Source organism: Tachysurus fulvidraco, chromosome 18, assembly GCF_022655615.1.
Source record: "Tachysurus fulvidraco isolate hzauxx_2018 chromosome 18, HZAU_PFXX_2.0, whole genome shotgun sequence".
Lineage (NCBI taxonomy): Eukaryota > Metazoa > Chordata > Actinopteri > Siluriformes > Bagridae > Tachysurus > Tachysurus fulvidraco.
In genome coordinates this window covers 20,438,488-20,458,041 of record NC_062535.1, presented here as the reverse complement: position 1 = coordinate 20,458,041, position 19,554 = coordinate 20,438,488, and the positions used below count along the sequence as shown (strand labels likewise).

Sequence of the window (19,554 nt, the reverse complement as noted above, 5' to 3'; positions counted from 1 at the left end):
ACTTGAAGAGGATCCTTTGCAGACCCTGAGGCTTCAAAGCACAACCCACTCCAAGGTAAGACTAGTCTTTATTTATACTGTCTGCTGTAATATCAGCTTAGTCATGCTAAATATAGGACACACTCCTTAGTGGGACTGTGGAAGCTATGTTTAGGCAGGACAGGGACATGTGTCACTTAGGGAAATGGAGGTCAGTACAATTACTTTAACACACACACGCACACAATCATACACTCTCTTACACAGACACACACACACACAATCATACACTCTTTTACACACACACATACACTCTCTTACACACAATCATACACTCTCTTACACACACACGCATAGACTCTCTTACACACAATCATACACTCTCTTACACACACACACACACTCTCTCTTACACACACAATCATACACTCTCTCTCACACACACACACTCATACACTCTCTTACACACACACAATCATACACTCTCTTACACACACACACACACATACACTCTCTTACACATACACACACAATCATACACTCTCTTACACACACACTCATACACTCTGTTAAACAAACACACAATCATAAATTCTCTTACACAAACACAAACACACTCATACTCTCTTAAAAACACACACAAACACACACTCATGCTCTCACTTACACACATACACACACACTCTCTTACACACATACACACACACTCATAAACTCTCTTACACACACACACACATACTCTCTTACACACATACACACGCACACACACAAACACACACATACACTCTCTTACACAAACACTCACACTCTGTTTGACTTCCTTTTCCAGTTAAACTGCCACCCATATTAACAGAATTGATCACTGTATGATGTAGAAATGCCTTCACACATAATGTGTGTATGGGGGGTGTTGGGGGGACCTTGGGAAGTAGGAGGGAGTGGTCATTTAGAGCTCTTTCTAACGTTCACTTCATGTGGTCACTTCACTGGAGGTTTTCCTTGTGCTTTGAGATGGAAGTGTGTGTTTTCTCTTCTTTACTCACCGTACTGTGTGTGGGTCTGTTTGGGAGATATACATACGCAGCAGGTGAGCATGACTGTGTGTGTGTGTGTGTGTGTGTGTGTGTGTGTGTGTGTGTGTGTGTGTGTGTGTGTGTGTGTTTAATTTCATTAACAATAAATGATCTGTACATTATTAGAGTTAAGTGACAAGTGAAGTATCTTAGATTTACACAACAGGTGTCCAGGATTTCAGGGTCACAACATGAATAGAGTAAAAGACTGAGGAAAATGGTGAGAAACAGGAGAACATAGTGGAGAAATGTTACTTCTCCTGGAGGTCGGCTACATATCAGTGACTCAGTCGATCCTCATCTCTCTATCATCCACCAGTTCACCAGTCAGTCAGTTGAGACGCACCGAGGTTTGACTGTAACATGGTGCAGCTTCTGAGGTCAGGACAACAGGAAAACCTTCTACAGCCAGCAATTCAGAACATATCACAGGAAGGAAGGGTGGAGCGAGAACTATGTGCTTCAACAATAAAGTTCCTCAGACAACAAAATTTTAACCCATGTGCAGTTTTAGCTGCTGCTTACGGATATTTGTTTACAGTAAGAATTCTAATAAAGATTTATTTTATTCTAGAGTCTGAAAGCAGAGAAGAGTTACAGCTAGTACTAATGGTACTATTTATATTTATTCAGTTTAGTAGTAATCTTAGTTTTAATCTTCCGTTTGGTAGGGAAAATTTATTTATTTATTTATTTATTTATTTATTTATTTATTTATTTATTTATTACAGGGACAGTGCATATTAATAAACATTTCTGTCAATATGTCAGATGGCTATTTTTCACCTGTAGTCCCTAGACAGATGGTAATAGTCACCCTAAGGAAGATAAAAGTAAATAAAAGTACATATTGAAATAACAATAAAGCTACAATACATTTAATAAAGCTACTACACGTAAGCATTAGCTATAATGTACATTAGAAACACGAGACACCAGCAATCAAACAAACATCAGACAAATACATGAACACACACACACAATAAACAAAAAACCATCAGGGGGCAACAAGGGCAGGTCAAAATCTAAGCTAATGGATTTTTTTATGTATCTGTGCATATAATAATAATTATGCAAGACTGTACAATACTACTACTAATAATCATCATCATCATCATCATCATTTTTACATATATAATAAATGGGAAATGTGTTTTAGGTTGATTTTATTTGAGTAAATAATCAATGTATAAAATAAATAATAAAAAAAGTATAAAATAATTGTGGTCGAAAACATAAGCCTGAGTGAATATCTGCTCTCCTCTAGACACTCAAAGTAAAACAGAATAAAACTTAAAATATATTAAGAAACATATTATGATGAATAATAAAATCCTTTGAGGATTTTAACGTCTTAAATTTCAGTGATAATCATCTTTACATGATGTTGGTATTCTTCTATATGTTACTGAACTGTGTTACACCAGATGTGTGTTTTTATTAGTTATGTTAAAGGGAGGCAACAAAGACCAGCAATCGCTCTATTATTTATTTATTTAATGTTAATGTATTTTAAATCTAAAGCAATTGCCATATTTTTCTGAATATCATATTTATTTTTTAATTATCGTATTTAAAACACTGAATTATTAAACTGACTAAGGATTGAATTTAATGGAGTGATTATTTTAGGCTGAATTTTAAACAGGAATTTAACTCATTTTTAACTCACATTTTGGTTGTTATTGTGCTGAACAGATTGTTCGGATTATCAGCTTGTTGCCACTCCTTCATCTCTGCTGGTGGAGTACGGAAACCCTGCTGAAGTAAACTGCTCCATCTCAAACAGAAATATGGCTTTAACTAATTACAAACTGAGCGTGGAGGCTAAATCACTAAGGCCAACTACAAGTAATGAGAGTGTTTTGATGTGGAAGGTGGACAGTCTGACAAATTGGGAGGAAGATAAAATATTCTGTTCCTTAGCAGTGAGCGATACTTCATGTATGGCTCCAGTAAATATCAGCATTTACAGTGAGTACCATCATCTACTACTGATGTCATTCCTGTAACATCATGAAGACTCTGAGTGGAAGATTAGATTATTAATCAATACAACCACATTTATTGTGTGTGTTTGTGTGTGTGTGTGTGTGTGTGTGTGTGTTTACAGAGACACCGGACAGGGTTACACTGAGCTCTGTGCCTGATGTGATGGTAGAGAGAAATCAGGCACAACTGTGTTGTCAGATTGAAAATGTGGGTCCTGGATATAAACTCAGTGTCCACTGGAGCAGAGCAGATCCAAAGCAAAACAATTTCACACAGTTTAATGAAACGTTGTTCCCAGACTTGGAAAATGAGAAGAAGATTGTCAACAAAACAGCGTACCTAACTATTATACCCAGCCGTGAGGATGATGGAGCAAAGTATCTGTGTGAGGCCGTGCTGAATCTGGACCAAATACAGATCAAGAGCAAATCACAACCAATCACCATCAGTGTACAGTACACTGACCACAGTGAGTAACAAAACTACTGTTAACATTAGGAACATGGAGGTCATGTTAATGCTATTAACATTAGGTCATGCTATTAACATTAGGTCGTGCTATTCACATTAGGTCGTGCTATTAGGTCATGCTATTAACATTAGGAACATGGAGTTATCCCTGACTTTACATTAGGACTAGTTATACTGATGTCACAGTGACATTATGTGACATACGGCTAAGTACGGTGACGCAGACTCAGAATTGGTTCTCTGCATTTAACCCATCCAAAGTGCACACACACAGCAGTGAACAAACACACACACACATACACACACACACACACACACACACACACACACACACACAGCAGTGAACACACACCCAGAGCAGTAGGCAGCCATTTATGCTGTGGCGCCCAGGGAGCAGTTGTGGGGGTTCGGTGCCTTGCTCAAGGGCACCTCAGTCGTGCTATTGCCGGCCTGAGACTGGAACCCACAATCTTAGGGTTAGGAGTCAGTCTCTCTAACCATTAGGCCACGACTTCCCCCCACAGTATGAGAGTATATACACAGTAATGTATGTTGTCTGATCTATTAGCAAGAAAAACAGCATATTATTGTGTTTAACATTGTTGTGCATGAAACCACTAAACATTCAGTGATTTAATCCTCCTCATGTACAGAAGTTACACAGGCGAGTGAGTGAACAAAGCTAGTCACTTGGTTGCTTCTGCATGTTTACACAATGTCATGATTTAAGTATAAAATGCCCTTCTGATGCTATGAATATGGTGAAAGTATTTAAAAAAGTGTCAGTGTAAGTAGTCAATAAACTGGAGGTCGTTTGAGTTTTTAAAGAGATTACTGTAATAATTAATATACATGATGCCATGGGTGTAAATGTCATGTAACAGTAGGGGGGACAATAAGTGTAATAATTGTACTTATAAAGACACTGTATGTCCCCACAGTGACAAACTGCTCTTATCATTATTACTGTAACATGGAGACTTTATGTGTCATTATGGTTATGTTATAAAGTTTTTCTCAGGTTCAATGACAGCAGATTTTTCTTCAAAACTATTTATTGCATTGTTTGTGTTGTTTACAGTTAAACTATTAACATACAATAAAATATAAACATGACTATTGTTGTGAAAAATATTTAAAATAAATAATGTTTTGTAACAAAATCACTTATTAAATAATCACTTTACACTTTACACTAACTGCTCTATGTAGAAACACAACACAACGGCTTTGGCATGTTAATTACAGTGCACTATTTAACTAGCTATTGTTAACAAGCTAACGCTAAGTAGCTATTGTAAACAAGCTATTGTAAACAAGCTAAGGCTAACTAGCTATTGTAAACAAGCTAATGCTAACTAGCTATTGTAAACAAGCTAAGGCTAACTAGCTATTGTAAACAAGCTATTGCTAACTAGCTATTGTAAACAAGCTAACATTAACTAGCTATTGTAAACAAGCTAATGTTACCTAGCTATTGTAAACAAACTAACATTAACTAGCTATTTTAAACAAGCTAATGCTAACTAGCTATTGTAAACAAACTATTGTAAACAAGCTAACGTTAACTAGCTATTGTAAACAAGCTATTGTAAACAAGCTAACGTTAACTAGATAAGTAAGAGTTTAATCGTTAATTGATGGAAAATTACATTGGTAATTTTTTGCCGCAACTAATTTATGAATGAATCTGCATCAACTACATTAAAGAGAATCTCTTTATTTAAAGTGAATAAAATCCCCGACTTAATGGAGTTGAACATTAACTGAGCCGCAGCCGCACACCTGAGTCGTGTGTGTAGAGTAGGTGAGATGTACTGGGGAAGGAGGCAGTGGGTCAAACCACTGTGAGGAAGGGGAGGGGGAACTGTGGGTCAAACCACTGTGAGGAAGGGGAGGGGGAACTGTGGGTCAAACCACTGTGAGGAAGGGGAGGGGGAACTGTGGGTCAAACCACTGTGAGGAAGGGGAGGGGGGACTGTGGGTCAAACCACTGTGAGGAATGGGAGGGGGAACTGTGGGTCAAACCACTGTGAGGAAGGGGAGGGGGGACTGTGGGTCAAACCACTGTGAGGAAGGGGAGGGGGGAGGGTCAAACCACTGTAAGGAGGGGGGAGGGTCAAACCACTGTGAGGAAGAGGAGGGGGGACTGTGGGTCAAACCACTGTGAGGAAGGGGGGGGAACTGTGGGTCAAACCACTGTGAGGAAGGGGGGGGGGACTGTAGGTCAAACCACTGTGAGGAAGGGGAGGGAGGACTCAACTGTTTCTAAATGCAGTTTTTGTGTTTGTTTTCTTTTCTACTTACACAATTATTTAGGTATGCATACATACATATATTTTTCACAATAGAGAGTGCGATATTATTTAAATAATAATTTGGGGGTTGGGGGATTTACGCCCATGCATGATGCTCAGGGTTTATGTGCAGTCAGAGCTGGAGGCGTTTATCTATAACGTTAATCGGTGGAAAGCCGCAAAGACGGCAACCAAAAGCAGTGAAATGTCACTATTCTTATTACCAGAGTTGTAGCACAAACTAAATATTAATGCAAACAATCCATTTAATACTAAATAAAAATAACATTTATTGATTTGGTCTTTCTGAATATTAGTTTATTAATGACATCATTCATTGGACACACTGTTTGTAGAGAATACACACATACATGAACTGATCTGATTCAACACTGACATCATTACTTCTTCTTCTTCTTGTTCTTCTTCTACCGCTTATACGGGGCCGGGTCGCGGGGTCAGCAGTCTAAGCAGAGATGCCCAGACTTCCCTCTCCCCAGACACTTCCTCCAGCTCTTCCGGGGGAATACCGAGGTGTTCCCAGGCCAGCCGAGATACATAGTCCCTCCAGCGTGTCCTAGGTCTTCCCCGGGGCCTCCTCCCGGTTGGACATGCCCGGAACACCTCCCCAGGGAGGCGGCCAGGAGGCATCCGAAACAGATGCCTGAGCCACCTCAGTTGACTCCTCTCGATGTGGAGGAGCAGCGGCTCGACTCTGAGCTCCTCCCGAGTGACTGAGCTCCTCACCCTAATCTCTAAGGGTGCGCCCAGCCACCCTGCGGAGGAAACTCATTTCGGCCGCCTGTATCCGGGATCTCATCCTTTCGGTCATGACCCAAAGCTCATGACTATAGGTGAGGGTAGGAACGTAGATCGACCGGTAAATAGACCACAACAAAATCTTCACCACAACAGATCGGTATATCGACCATCACTGCAGAAGATACACCGATCCGCCTGTTGATCTCCCGCTCCATCCTTCGCTCACTCGTAAACGAGACCCCAAGATACTTAAACTCCTCCACTTGAGGCAGGAGCTCTCCACCAACCTGAAGGGGGCAAGCCACCCTTTTCCGACTGAGAACCATGGCCTCGGACTTGGAGGTGCTGATTCTCATCCCCGCCGCTTCACACTCGGCTGCAAACCGTCCCAGTACACACTGAAGGTCCTGGTTTGAGGAAGCCAGCAGGACAACATCATCTGCAAAAAGCAGAGACGAAATCCTGTGGTCCCCAAACTGGACTCCCTCTGGCCCCATACTGCGCCTAGAAATCCTGTCCATATAAATAATGAACAGGACCGGTGACAAAGGGCAGCCCTGCCGGAGTCCAACATGCACCGGGAACAAGTCTGACTTACTGCCGGCAATGCGAACCAAGCTTCTACTCCAGTCATATAGGGACCGGACAGCCCTTAACAGAGGGCCTCGGACCCCATACTCCAAGAGCACCCCCCACAGGTCACCATGAGGGACACAGTCGAAAGCCTTCTCCAGATCCACAAAACACATGTGAACTGGTTGGGCAAACTCCCTTGAACCCTCCAGCAACCTGGCGAGGGTATAGAGATGGTCCAGTTTTCCACGACCGGCACGAAACCCGCATTGTTCCTCCTGAATCCAAGGTTCGACTATCGGCCGAATTCTCCTCTCCAGTACCCTGGCATAGACTTTTCCGGGGAGGCTGAGGAGTGTGATCCCCTGTAGTTGGAACACACCCTCCGGTCCACCTTCTTAAACAGAGGGACCACCACCCCAGTCTGCCAGTCCAGAGGCACTGTCCCCAACCTCCACGCAATGTTGCAGAGGCGTGTCAACCAAGACAGCCCCACAACATCCAGAGACTTGAGGTACTCAGGGCGGATCTCATCCACCCCCGGTGCCTTGCCACTGAGGAGCTTCTACCTCAGTGACCTCAGCTTGGGGAATCGACGAGTCCACAACTGAGCCCCCGCCCTCTGCTTCCTCAGTGGAAGACATGTCAGTGGGGTTGAGGAGAACCTCGAAGTATTCCTTCCAGCGTCCGAGGATGTCCCCAGTCGAAGTCAGCAGATTCCCACTCCCACTGTAAACAGTGTGAGCAGGGCACTGCTTCCCCCTCCTGAGGCGCCGGACGGTTTGCCAGAATGTTACTGAACTGTGTTACACCAGATGTGTGTTCATATTAGTTATGTTAAAGGTAGGCAACAAAGACCAGCAATCACTGTTTTATTTATTTATTTATTTATTTATTTATTTATTTATTTATTTATTGTTAATGTATTTTAAATCTAAAACAGTTGGCATATTTTTCTAAATATATTTATTTTTTAATTATTGTATTTAAAACCCTGAATTACTAAACTTACTAAGGGTTGAATTTAATGGAGTGATTATTTTAGGCTGAATTTTAAACAGGAATTTAACTCATTTTTAACTCACATTTTGGTTGTTATTGTGCTGAACAGATTGTTCGGATTATGATCTTGTTGCCACTCCTTCATCTCTGCTGGTGGAGTACGGAAACCCTGCTGAAGTAAACTGCTCCATCTCAAACAGAAATACGGCTTTAACTAATTACCTACTGCGTGTGGAGGCTAAATCACTACAGCGATTTACAAGTAATGAGAGCGTTGTGATGTGGAAGATGGACAGTCTGACAAATTGGGATGAAGATAAAATCCTGTGTTACTTAGCAGTGAGCAAAACTTCATGTAATACTACAGTAAATATCAGCATTTACAGTGAGTACCATCATCTACAACTGATGTCATTCCTGTAACATCATGAAGACTCTGAGTGGAAGATTAGATTATTAATCTTAACAACCACATTTACTCTGTGTGTGTGTGTGTGTGTGTGTGTGTGTGTGTGTGTGTGTGTGTGTGTGTGTGTGTGTGTGTGTGTTTACAGAGACACCGGACAGGGTTACACTGAGCTCTGTGCCTGATGTGATGGTAGAGAGAAATCAGGCACAACTGTGTTGTCAGATTGAAAATGTGGGTCCTGGATATAAACTCAGTGTCCACTGGAGCAGAGCAGATCCAAAGCAAAACAATTTCATACAGTTTAATGAAACATTGTTCCCAGACTTGGAAAATGAGAAGAAGATTGTCAACAAAACAGCGTACCTAACTATTATACCCAGCCGTGAGGATGATGGAGCAAAGTATCTGTGTGAGGCCGTGCTGAATCTGGACCAAATACAGATGAAGAGCAAATCACAACCAATCACCATCAGTGTACAGTACACTGACCACAGTGAGTAACAAAACTACTGTTAACATTAGGAACATGGAGGTCATGTTAATGCTATTAACATTAGGTCATGCTATTAATATTAGGTCATGCTATTAACATTAGGTCGTGCTATTAGGTCATGCTATTAACAGTAGGAACATGGAGTTATCCCTGACTTTACATTAGCAGACCTGCTAACCTTGGAAAAAAATTTTGAGTAGCAACTTACTGCAGCGACGTGGCGGGAGGTCAGGCACATTTGCTGGTCAGTGTTAAGTTCACATGCTCACTCATCACAACGTTTTACTTAGCACATAGTTCTCACTCACCACCATATCTAGCTATTCTACATACAAGTAGACCATGAAGAACTTTTTTATTGGAAAGGCAACATAAAAACAAAAACATGTCTCTTAAACATTACTTAAATACATGGGACATTATAAATAACAAAAAATCAACAAATAGCATACTGTATAAAAATACTGTAACAGAAAAAACAAAGGGCTTTTAAAAGGTCTTTTAAACTTTATAAATAACTAAAAACTGCTATGTCCCTTGAACACATATCAGACAACAAAATAAATAAAATCTCAAAACGTGTGATATTAACAACCTTGTAATGTCCTTTTAAGCAAATATATTTGCCTGAGAATGAGATGTCATTTTCAGTCATTCATCATATTTTTGCCTCATAGCCTGCTGACTTGGCCTTTCTAAGAAGAGCATCACTGAAGTTTTCCATGTGACAAAACGCTCCCTTTGCAGCCAAACTCACCTTTCTTGCCACCAAAGCACTTACAACATTAGTGCCCATGCTAGCTTTGTACTGGGTCTTGTTTTTGCCCACAAGACTAAAAACCCTATCACAATCAGCATTGCTATAGAAAATTACCAATATTCAAGCATGACTGCTGAAAGGTTGGAGAAGATTTGCTGATACCCCCTCTTCAACTAGCCAATGTCTCTCCAGGCCTCATCAATGCACTTCCTGAGGATGCTGTCTTCGAAACTGGTGGTTTGATATATCTTGAACTCATCCTCTACCTGATCCACCGTGACCTTTTCTGGCAGAATAGAAGGAAAGCGGCTGATGAAAAACTTCAGTGAAAGGAATTTCACAGACTGCCTCTTCTCTATGTCTGCCACAACAGCATGCATAAGCAGCACATCCCCAAATGGAAAATTGGAAATCATGTAGTCAGCTGCAGAAAAAAGAACTTCCTGACATCTCTGTAGAATGACCTCAGTTCCAGGTTACCCTGGCTTTGGTGTTGGTGTCATGGCCAATTGAGAGTTCCTCATTAGGGAGCTGCATTTCCCTTGATGGATGGTCTGTTACCTGTGGAAATTTCATTCATAAGGGTTATCACAGCTCTCCTGTGGGCCCACCACCTGCAGGAGAAAACGTAAGGGGCTGGTGCAATGTGGATTGGGTGGCAGTCGAAGGCGGGAGCCTCGGCAACCCAATCTCCGGACACGGAATCTGACTCTAGGGACATGGAATGTCACCTCACTGGGGGGGAAGGAGCCTGAGCTGGTGCGGGAGGTTGAGAGATACCAACTAGAGATAGTTGGACTCGCCGACACGCACAGCTTGGGCTCTGGAACCCAACACCTTGAGAGAGGCTGGACTCTCTACTACTCTGGAGTTGCCCGCAATGAGAGGCGGCGGGCTGGTGTGGGCTTGCTCATAGCCCCCCAGCTCAGCAGCCATGTGTTGGAGTTCGTTGGAGAGGGTCGTTTCCCTGCGCCTTCGGGTCGGGGAGAGGTCTCTCACTGTTATTTGTGCTTATGGGCCAAATGGCAGTGTAGAGTACCCGACCTTCTTGGCATCTCTGGGAGGGGTGCTAGAAAGTGCCCTGACCAGGGACTCCATCGATCTACTGGGGGACTTCAAACCCCCCCCCCCCCCCCCGAACTGAACCCGAGTGGTGTTCTGTTATTGGACTTCTGTGCTAGTCACAGTTTGTCCATAACGAACACCTTGTTCAAGCATAAGGGTGTATATCAGTAGGGTGGTGGTCCCTCTGTTTAAGAAGGGGGACTGGAGGGTGTGTTCCAACTACAGGGGGATCACACTCCTCAGCCTCCCCGGAAAAGTCTATGCCAGGGTACTGGAGAGGAGAATTCGGCCGATAGTCGAACCTTGGATTCAGGAGGAACAATGCGGGTTTCGTCCTGGTCGTGGAACACTGGACCATCTCTATACCCTCACTAGGTTGCTGGAGGGTTCATGGGAGTTTGCCCAACCAGTCCACATGTGTTTTGTGGATCTGGAGAAGGCATTTGACTGTGTCCCTCATGGTGACCTGTGGGGGGTGCTCTGGGAGTATGGGGTCCAGGGCCCTCTGCTAAGGGCTGTCCGGTCCCTATATGACCGGAGCAGGAGTTTGGTTCGCATTGCCGGCAGTAAGTCAGACTTGTTCCCGGTGCATGTTGGACTCCGGCAGGGCTGCTTTTTGTCACCGGTCCTGTTCATTATTTATATGGACAGGATTTCTAGGTGCAGTCGGGGGCCAGAGGGAGTCCAGTTTGGGGACCACAGGATTTCGTCTCTGCTTTTTGCAGATGATGTTGTCCTGTTGGCTTCTTCAAATCAGGACCTTCAGCATGCACTGGGACAGTTTGCAGCCGAGTGTGAAGCGGCGGGGATGAGAATCAGCACCTCCAAGTCCGAGGCCATGGTTCTCAGCCGGAAAAGGGTGGTTTGCCCCCTTCAGGTTGGTGGAGAGCTCCTGCCTCAAGTGGAGGAGTTTAAGTATCTTGGGGTCCTGTTCACGAGTGAGGGAAGGATGGAGCGGGAGATCGACAGGCGGATCAGTGTATCTTCTGCAGTGATGCGGTCGATATACCGATCTGTTCTGGTGAAGAAAGAGCTGAGCCGCAAGGCGAAGCTCTCTATTTACCAGTCGATCTACGTTCCTACCCTCATCTATGGTCATGAGCTTTGGGTCATGACCGAAAGGACAAGATCCCGGATACAGGCGGCCGAAATGAGTTTCCTCCGCAGGGTGGCTGGGCGCACCCTTAGAGATTAGGGTGAGGAGCTCAGTCACTCGGGAGAAGCTCAGAGTAGAGCCGCTGCTCCTCCACATTGAGAGGGGTCAGCTGAGGTGGCTCAGGCATCTGTTTCGGATGCCTCCTGGACGCCTCCCTGGGGAGGTGTTCCGGGCAACCGGGAGGAGGCCCCGGGGAAGACCTAGGACACGCTGGAGGGACTATGTCTCTCGGCTGGCCTGGGAACACCTCGGTATTCCCCCGGAAGAGCTGGAGGAAGTGTCTGGGGAGCAGGAAGTCTGGGTGTCCCTGCTTAGACTGCTGCCCCCGCGACCCGGCCCCGGATAAGCGGTAGAAAATGGATGGATGGATGGATGGATGGATGGATGGATGGGTTATCACAGCATCAGGTTTACATAACGAAAGCAATACCTTTTGCAGTTGCAGTTCTAAAGTTGGCAGCAGGATATGTATGCATGGCTCCATTTTCTGAAGCATCTTGTTGCCAATATCAAAAATAGATATGGCCCTCTGCAGAAAAAGTGCATACACCTTTGACACAGGGTTGATGAGGAACTGAAGTACCTTTTCAGGTTTTATTAGATCACTTTTTTTTCTTTCTTGTATTTTTCAGACTTGGACTTTTGTTTTTCTTTCGCAGCTCTCTTTCCGATTTCTTTTTGTTTGAAGAGGAACATTGTCAAGTCAAACTGTGGAGCAATGTGTGCAGGGGCTTTAACCTTTGGTTTTATAAGCGGTGTTGCCTTAGACCTCTTGGCAGGACCAGGTGAGGATGTGGGCAGCATAGGTAGGGTGGAAGAGAACACCTTGGGCTGCACTGTTGCAGGTAAACTGTTGAAGGGTGTGGCTTTAGATTTTTTTAACATGACCAGCAGCAGACTTTGACATATTGGAGGAAACTTCTTTTTCTTCCCTGCATTCACCTCTTTTTCAAAGAAAACTGTAAGATCATCCCACTGTTGCAAAAGATGGTTCACACACTGCCCCAGAGAGAACCATCTGGTTGAAGCCATCTTGAGGATCTTCCTAACCTCTGTATTACATATGACCTGAACATCACGCAGATTTGACTTCCTCTTGCTGCTTTTATCCAGATAGTAGTAAATGGTGACAAGGAAGTCTTCCACATTCACACAAAGCTCCCTGGATGCCCTTTCGGCAGCTAGGTGTATTAGGTGGCAGGGACAACCCATTAAATATATGTGCGGATGCTGTGCCTTCAAAAAAGCTGCTACACCTTTCCCCAAACCTTGCATGACAGCAGCATTGTCAGCTGCAAAGCTGATGCAATTTGACCATGGAATGCTTCTTTGTTTAAGCTCTCCATCAAGTAGATCAATTATCGCTCTCCTCGTAGATTCTCTCGATTCAGAGATCTTAAGTAGCATAACAACGACCCTCCCGACACTGGCATCAAAAATCCTAACTACAATTGGGTACATCTTTATGTCATCCATGTCTGTGCTACCATCTGTGGCCAGGCTGAATGCAGACCTTTTCATAAGGTCTGTGAGACACTGATCATCATGGCTGGCCAATGTTGTCAGTATGGAAGTGGTCTTTGTTCTACCGCAGCCATAGTGTTTTGCTATCTCATTGTCAGGAAACATTTTCCTGAACAGTGGGCCGGCATGATCTGCCACAGCTAAAGGTATATTGTGCTCTGTTAGGTGCGTTGTATAAAATGTTTCTGCTTGTATAGTCCTGAGGTCTTGGGATTGTAAGAAGAATGAATTCAATCTTGGCCCTGAATCTGTGGCTGCTACTTTTTTGAATGTTTTTTACCCTCAACATGGCGTCTGCATTCTGCAAAACACACACACATTATAAACCTCACTTTAACTTCACTACACATTGAAAGTGAATATTTCGAACACTTGAATAAAAGTAAATTTTTTGTTTCAACGATATTTATTGAATGTTATGTGTGCTCATATAAACCGGCTGGGGCATATCTCTGTCAGTATCCTCATCTGACATCATGTGTATTACTAACTGCAAGGCACACACAACACACACATCATCATCATTCTCATGTTTTTCATAATAGGTTTCCACGTGCATTTGCGTGAAAACACTTTGTACATTATTAATATGTTTTAAGACACAAATGGGATGTAAGAAGATTTGCATTTTACAGTACTGATGTACAAAATGTACAATAACAATACTTGGCTGCTACTAAAGTAAAGAGTAGAACGTTATGTGCATGATCGTTTGTGTATAATATATGCATACTATTTTAACAACTCTTTATGTATTGCCATAAATTAGATCTAATGAACTAAACAGTAACTTCATATCTGACAACACATACATGTGTTAATTTTCTCAGCAATAATGCAAGACTCTAGACTTCACTATGGTTTTGACTGGCTGATCATATATTAATACCTCCCTCATCATTTCTACTTTCTGCTCCTATTTCCCTGCTTTTCACAAAAAAATCTGATGTCCATCAGATGTGATCTACAGGAGCCAGTAACAATCGAGTCAGAATACGATTGATATTTAAAAAATGACATTAGTTTCGTCATGTTATAGCATGACCGCGTGCTATAAAAGGGACACAGACGCTCGCGGATATTGATGTCTGCGTGCTCGCGCCAGTTCGTCTTTTCCATTAAAGTACGACAGCGATGCGTTTACAGGCATGACTTACGTTTCCTATATAAATACTGGTAAATAAAGTAAAACTTGATCTGTGCGTAAAACTTAAAATTGAGGCACAACACCGGACACTTGGGCAGATGCCCCAGTAAAGGAGTCTAACGACGCCTGTGGTTCGGCAGGCTTATTAAAATGGATGAAATTCACAATTCTGGCCATTTACCTTTGAAACGTTAAGTCGTCACTTGTAAAAAGCAGTCACTGTAAGAAGAACTGAAGACGGACAGAGACAGATGAAAACCACAGTCGTTTTGACGGCTCTCCGCTTGTAGCGTTGAAGAGTTAACTGGCGCTATGATTGGTCGAATTATTATTTTCCCAGGTTGCTGCCCAATGCGGTTACACCCATAGGCGCATTGCTGGTGCACAAATGCACAGACAGTTGGACTGAAAGGCATCAATGGTTTTTTACAATGCGTATTTTGAAGTGACTAATCGTTGTAGCGTACTTTGATGTCTAAATGCATATCTGCTACACAAAATGCGTAAAGGTTGGCAGGTCTGCAATAGGACTACTCTCTACATTTGATTATATTGTCTTCTGGTAAAGTAGGTTCCTGTCTTTTGTATACTATCTGCTTAACTCACTTTGTTCTAGAGTAGTGTGATTTGAATTGTGTTATATTCTATACCATTGTTGATTTTATAGTGTTGGTCTTTGTTGTTCTCTCAGCTGATTAATCAGGAGTAGTTTCAGTCTCCCTTAAGGTGTGAATTGGGGGCAGGGCTTACCTATTTAAATTGAAGGTTCTCCGTTTGTCAGAATCTCTCTCTAACATTAGTGTCTAGTACTGTTTGATATATTCTACCATACCTTAATTCTCACACTTGTTTGACTACAAATATGTGCCTTAAACCCATCTCTGTACTCAAGGCCTACTCTCGCAGACGCTCTCATCCACAGAGCAGAGGTCACAATCCCAGTAACCTCATCTATCCTCCTCTGTTGTGTAAGTCTCAAACAGTGGTGGTAGGTGGGCTCTGGAATTGTCAATCTGCTGTAAAGAAAGCTGATTTTATCTCTGCTTTAACTTCCCATTACTCCTGTGATTTTCTTGCACTAACAGAGACCTGGATATCCCCACAGAACACTGCTACACCAGCTGCTTTATCCTCTGCCTATGCTTTCTCTCACTCACCATGAGAAACAGGCAGGGTGGTGGTACAGGTTTATTGTTGTCAAAGATATGGTGCTTTACACCTCTACTCTTCTCTCATTTAACCATCTTTTTTTTTTAATTCCATGCCATTTCAGTTACCTCTCTTATCAACCTTGTTATCATTGTTGTCTACCGCCCTCCTGGTCCCCTAGGAGACTTCCTGGAAGAAATGGACTAACTGCTTAGTGCTTTCCCTTCCGATAGCTCCTCCCCTCCTGTCTCTTCACGACTCATTCACCCTCACACTCAACAGCTACATCCCCACACACAAAGGAGGCAATGTCCTGGACCTGGATTTCACCCGTCCTTCTCCAGCTACAGATGTGACTGCTACCCCTCTACACGTCTCTGATCATCACCTGGTATCCTTCACCATCACTCTACATATCCTACCTAAAACTACCTCTCACCCCCTTGCTCTTACCCGCCGCAACCTTCACTCTGTCTCCCCTTCTTCTCTAGCTTCTGGCACTCTTTCTTCCCTTCCTGATACTGAGTCTTTTTCCTCACTACCCTTGGACTCAGCCACAGATACTTTCCTCTCATCTCTTTCCTCAACTATGGACTTCCTCTGCCCTATGTTCACTAAACCCAAGAAAACTTCTTGTTCTGCTCCTTGGCTTTCAGATGTGCTGTGCAACAATGGAAGAGAGCTAAGATCATCAGAGAGAAAGTGGAAGAAATCACAACTTGATGCAGATCTTGATTTTTACAGAACACTTCTTGTCAAGTTCTCCTCAGATGTGACTTCTGCCAAGACTTCCTTCTACAAGGAAAAGCTTGAAGCTTCCTCACATGACCCTCGGAAATTCCACAACATCATCTCTTCTCTGTTCAACCCCCCGGCTCCACCTTCTTCATCCTCCCTGACTGCAGAAGACTTTGCTTCTTTCTACCAGGAGAAGATTGAGGAAATCTGCCGGACCTTCACTTCAGCCCCGACTGCACTTACATCTCAGAGTATGCATTCCCCTACACCTTCGTTGTCACATTTCTCAACTGTGGCAGCAGAAGAGATTTTACAACTCATCCAGTCCTGCAATCCTACCACCTGCCCATTGGATCCACTCCCTACCACTATGCTCCAGACCATCTCGCAAGATCTTTTGCCCTTCATTTCCACTATCGTCAATAGATCCATAGCATCTGGTCAGGTACCAACTACTTTCAAGAGAGCAAGGGTTATTCCCATCCTAAAGAAACCTGCTCTGGATCCATCAGACATCAGTAACTACAGACCGGTATCACTTCTCTCATTTCTTTCAAAAATTCTTGAACGCATTGTCTATAATCAACTGTCTGTCTATCTCTCACAGAACAACCTCCAAGATCCCAGCAGTCTGGGCTTTAAAGCAGCTCACTCTACAGAGACAGCCCTTTTGGATGTCTCTGAGAAGCTAAATGCTGCTAGATCAGCCAAACTGTCATCCGTCATGTTGCTAATGTGACTCGCTCATGTCTGTTTCTTCTCTACAACATTAGAAGGATTCTGCCATTTTTGTCCATACAGACTGCTCAGGTACTTTCAGTCTCTTGTCATTTCTAGACTGGATTACTGCAATGCACTGCTGGCAGGTCTACCTATGAACGCAATCCGTCCTCTGCAAATGATCCAAAATGCAGCTGCCCGGCTTGTTTTCAACCTGCCAAAGTTCTCGCATACCACCCCCCTGCTGCGATCCTTCCACTGGCTTCCGGTAGCTGCACGCATCAGATTATAACACTGATGCTGGCCTACAAAGCCAAAAACAGACCAGCTCCCTCTTACCTCAAAGCCCTCATCATTCCTCGCACTGCACCCCGCAACCTCCGATCTACCAGCACTGCTCGACTGGTTCCACGATCTCTCAGGGTAAGAGGCAAGTATACTACAAGACTCTTCTCTGGTCTGGCACCGAGGTGGTGACATGAACTTCCCCTATAGGTCCGGACAGCTGTCACTGGTTATTTTCAAGTCGCGATTGAAGACCTACTTATTCAGGAAACACTTCAACTAGCACTTCTTTCCTCTTTTGCATTAAAAAAAAAAAACATTTGACACTTTTTCATTGTAACTTTGAACAAATGTTTTAAGCTCATGGTACCTTACGTATGTAACCTAGTGAACCAGCATTAATGTATTCAATGTTAGAGATTTAAGCACTTATGTACTTCGCTCTGGATAAGGGGTCTGTCACATGCTGTAAATGTAAATGTAGGACTAGTTATACTGATGTCACAGTGACGTGATGTGACATACAGCTAAGTACTCAGAATTCGTTCTCTGCATTTAACCCATCCAAAGTGCACACACACAGCAGTGAACAAACACACACACACACACACACACACACACACACACACACACACACACACACACACACACACACTGTGAACACACACCTGGAGCAGTGGCCAGCCATTTATGCTGCGGCGCTCGGGGAGCAGTTGGGGGGGTTTGGTGCCTTGCTCAAGGGCACCTCAGTCGTGGTATTGCCGGCCCGAGACTCAAACCCACAACCTTAGGGTTAGGAGTCAGTCTCTCTAACCATTAGGCCACGACTTCCCCCCACAGTATGAGAGTATATACACAGTAATGTATGTTGTCTGATCTATTAGTAAGAAAAACAGCATATTATTGTGTTTAACATTGTTGTGCATGAAAACACTAAACATTCAGTGATTTAATCCTCCTCATGTACAGAAGTTACACAGGCGAGTGAGTGAACAAAGCTAGTCACTTGGTTGCTTCTGCATGTTTATGTTTATGTCATGATTTAAGTATAAAATGCCCTTTTGATGCTATGAATATGGTGAAAGTATTTTAAAAAAGTGTCAGTGTAAGTAGTCAATAAACTGGAGGTCGTTTGAGTTTTTAAAGAGATTACTGTAATAATTAATATACATGATGCCATGGGTTTAAATGTCATGTAACAGTAGGGGGGACAATAACTATAATATTTCACATGAGCAATTTTTGAAGGGGACACAAATAATCCAGTGTAATTGTACTTATAAAGACACTGTATTCCCCCACAGTGACAAACTGCTCTTATCATTATTACTGTAACATGGAGACTTTATGTGTCATTATGGTTATGTTATAAAGTTTTTCTCAGGTTCAATGACAGCAGATTTTTCTTCAAAACTATTTATTGCATTGTTTGTGTTGTTTACAGTTAAACCATTAACATACAATAAAATATAAACATGACTATTGTTGTGAAAAATATATAAAATAAATAATGTTTTGTAACAAAATCAATTAATAAAATATAGCTGCAAGCAGCGATGGCGACCCCCGCACGTTTTTTTATCGCTACACGGTGCCTCCCAGAAAACAATGCACGGTGGGCAAGTGCATGAATTGGGTAAATATCAGTGGACTATTTTATGTTGTCACGGACTAGTGTTAATTTCATCACTTATTTTTAATTTAGTCTTAGTCTTGTGACAAATGTCCTGGTTAGTTTCACATATTCACATATCTTTTTTGGTAGTCAAGTTTTAGTCGACTAAAAGTCTCGTCATTGTAGTCTAGTTTTAGTCAAAAGAAAACTCAAGGTATCTTATTCGAGTTTTAGCCGTCTAAAAGTCTTTCAATTTTAGTCTAGTTTTAGTCAAAAAATTGTAGTCTTTTTTTTAAAATAACACATTAATGCTGATTAATGAAAAGCCTAAGATCAAATCTGTA

General features: G+C 42.7%; 1 protein-coding gene across 9 annotated transcripts in view; it reads left to right on the top strand.

Annotated features, from left to right (window-relative positions):
• The first annotated feature begins 908 nt into the window (after positions 1 to 908).
• The window catches only part of LOC113637223, a 188,580-nt gene continuing 169,934 nt past the window's right edge, over positions 909 to 19,554 (top strand). For 6 of the 9 annotated variants that reach the window (XM_047802965.1, XM_047802962.1, XM_047802961.1 and 3 more), the window contains exons 1-5: positions 909 to 1,066; positions 2,751 to 3,026; positions 3,166 to 3,513; positions 8,259 to 8,534; positions 8,704 to 9,051. In XM_047802965.1, coding sequence (XP_047658921.1) covers positions 952 to 1,066; positions 2,751 to 3,026; positions 3,166 to 3,513; positions 8,259 to 8,534; positions 8,704 to 9,051 — 1,363 coding nt within the window. In that variant the 5' untranslated portion in view covers positions 909 to 951. The remainder of the gene's footprint in view (positions 1,067 to 2,750; positions 3,027 to 3,165; positions 3,514 to 8,258; positions 8,535 to 8,703; positions 9,052 to 19,554) is intronic. The other 3 variants (XM_047802963.1, XM_047802964.1, XM_047802969.1) reach the window with 3 other exon arrangements.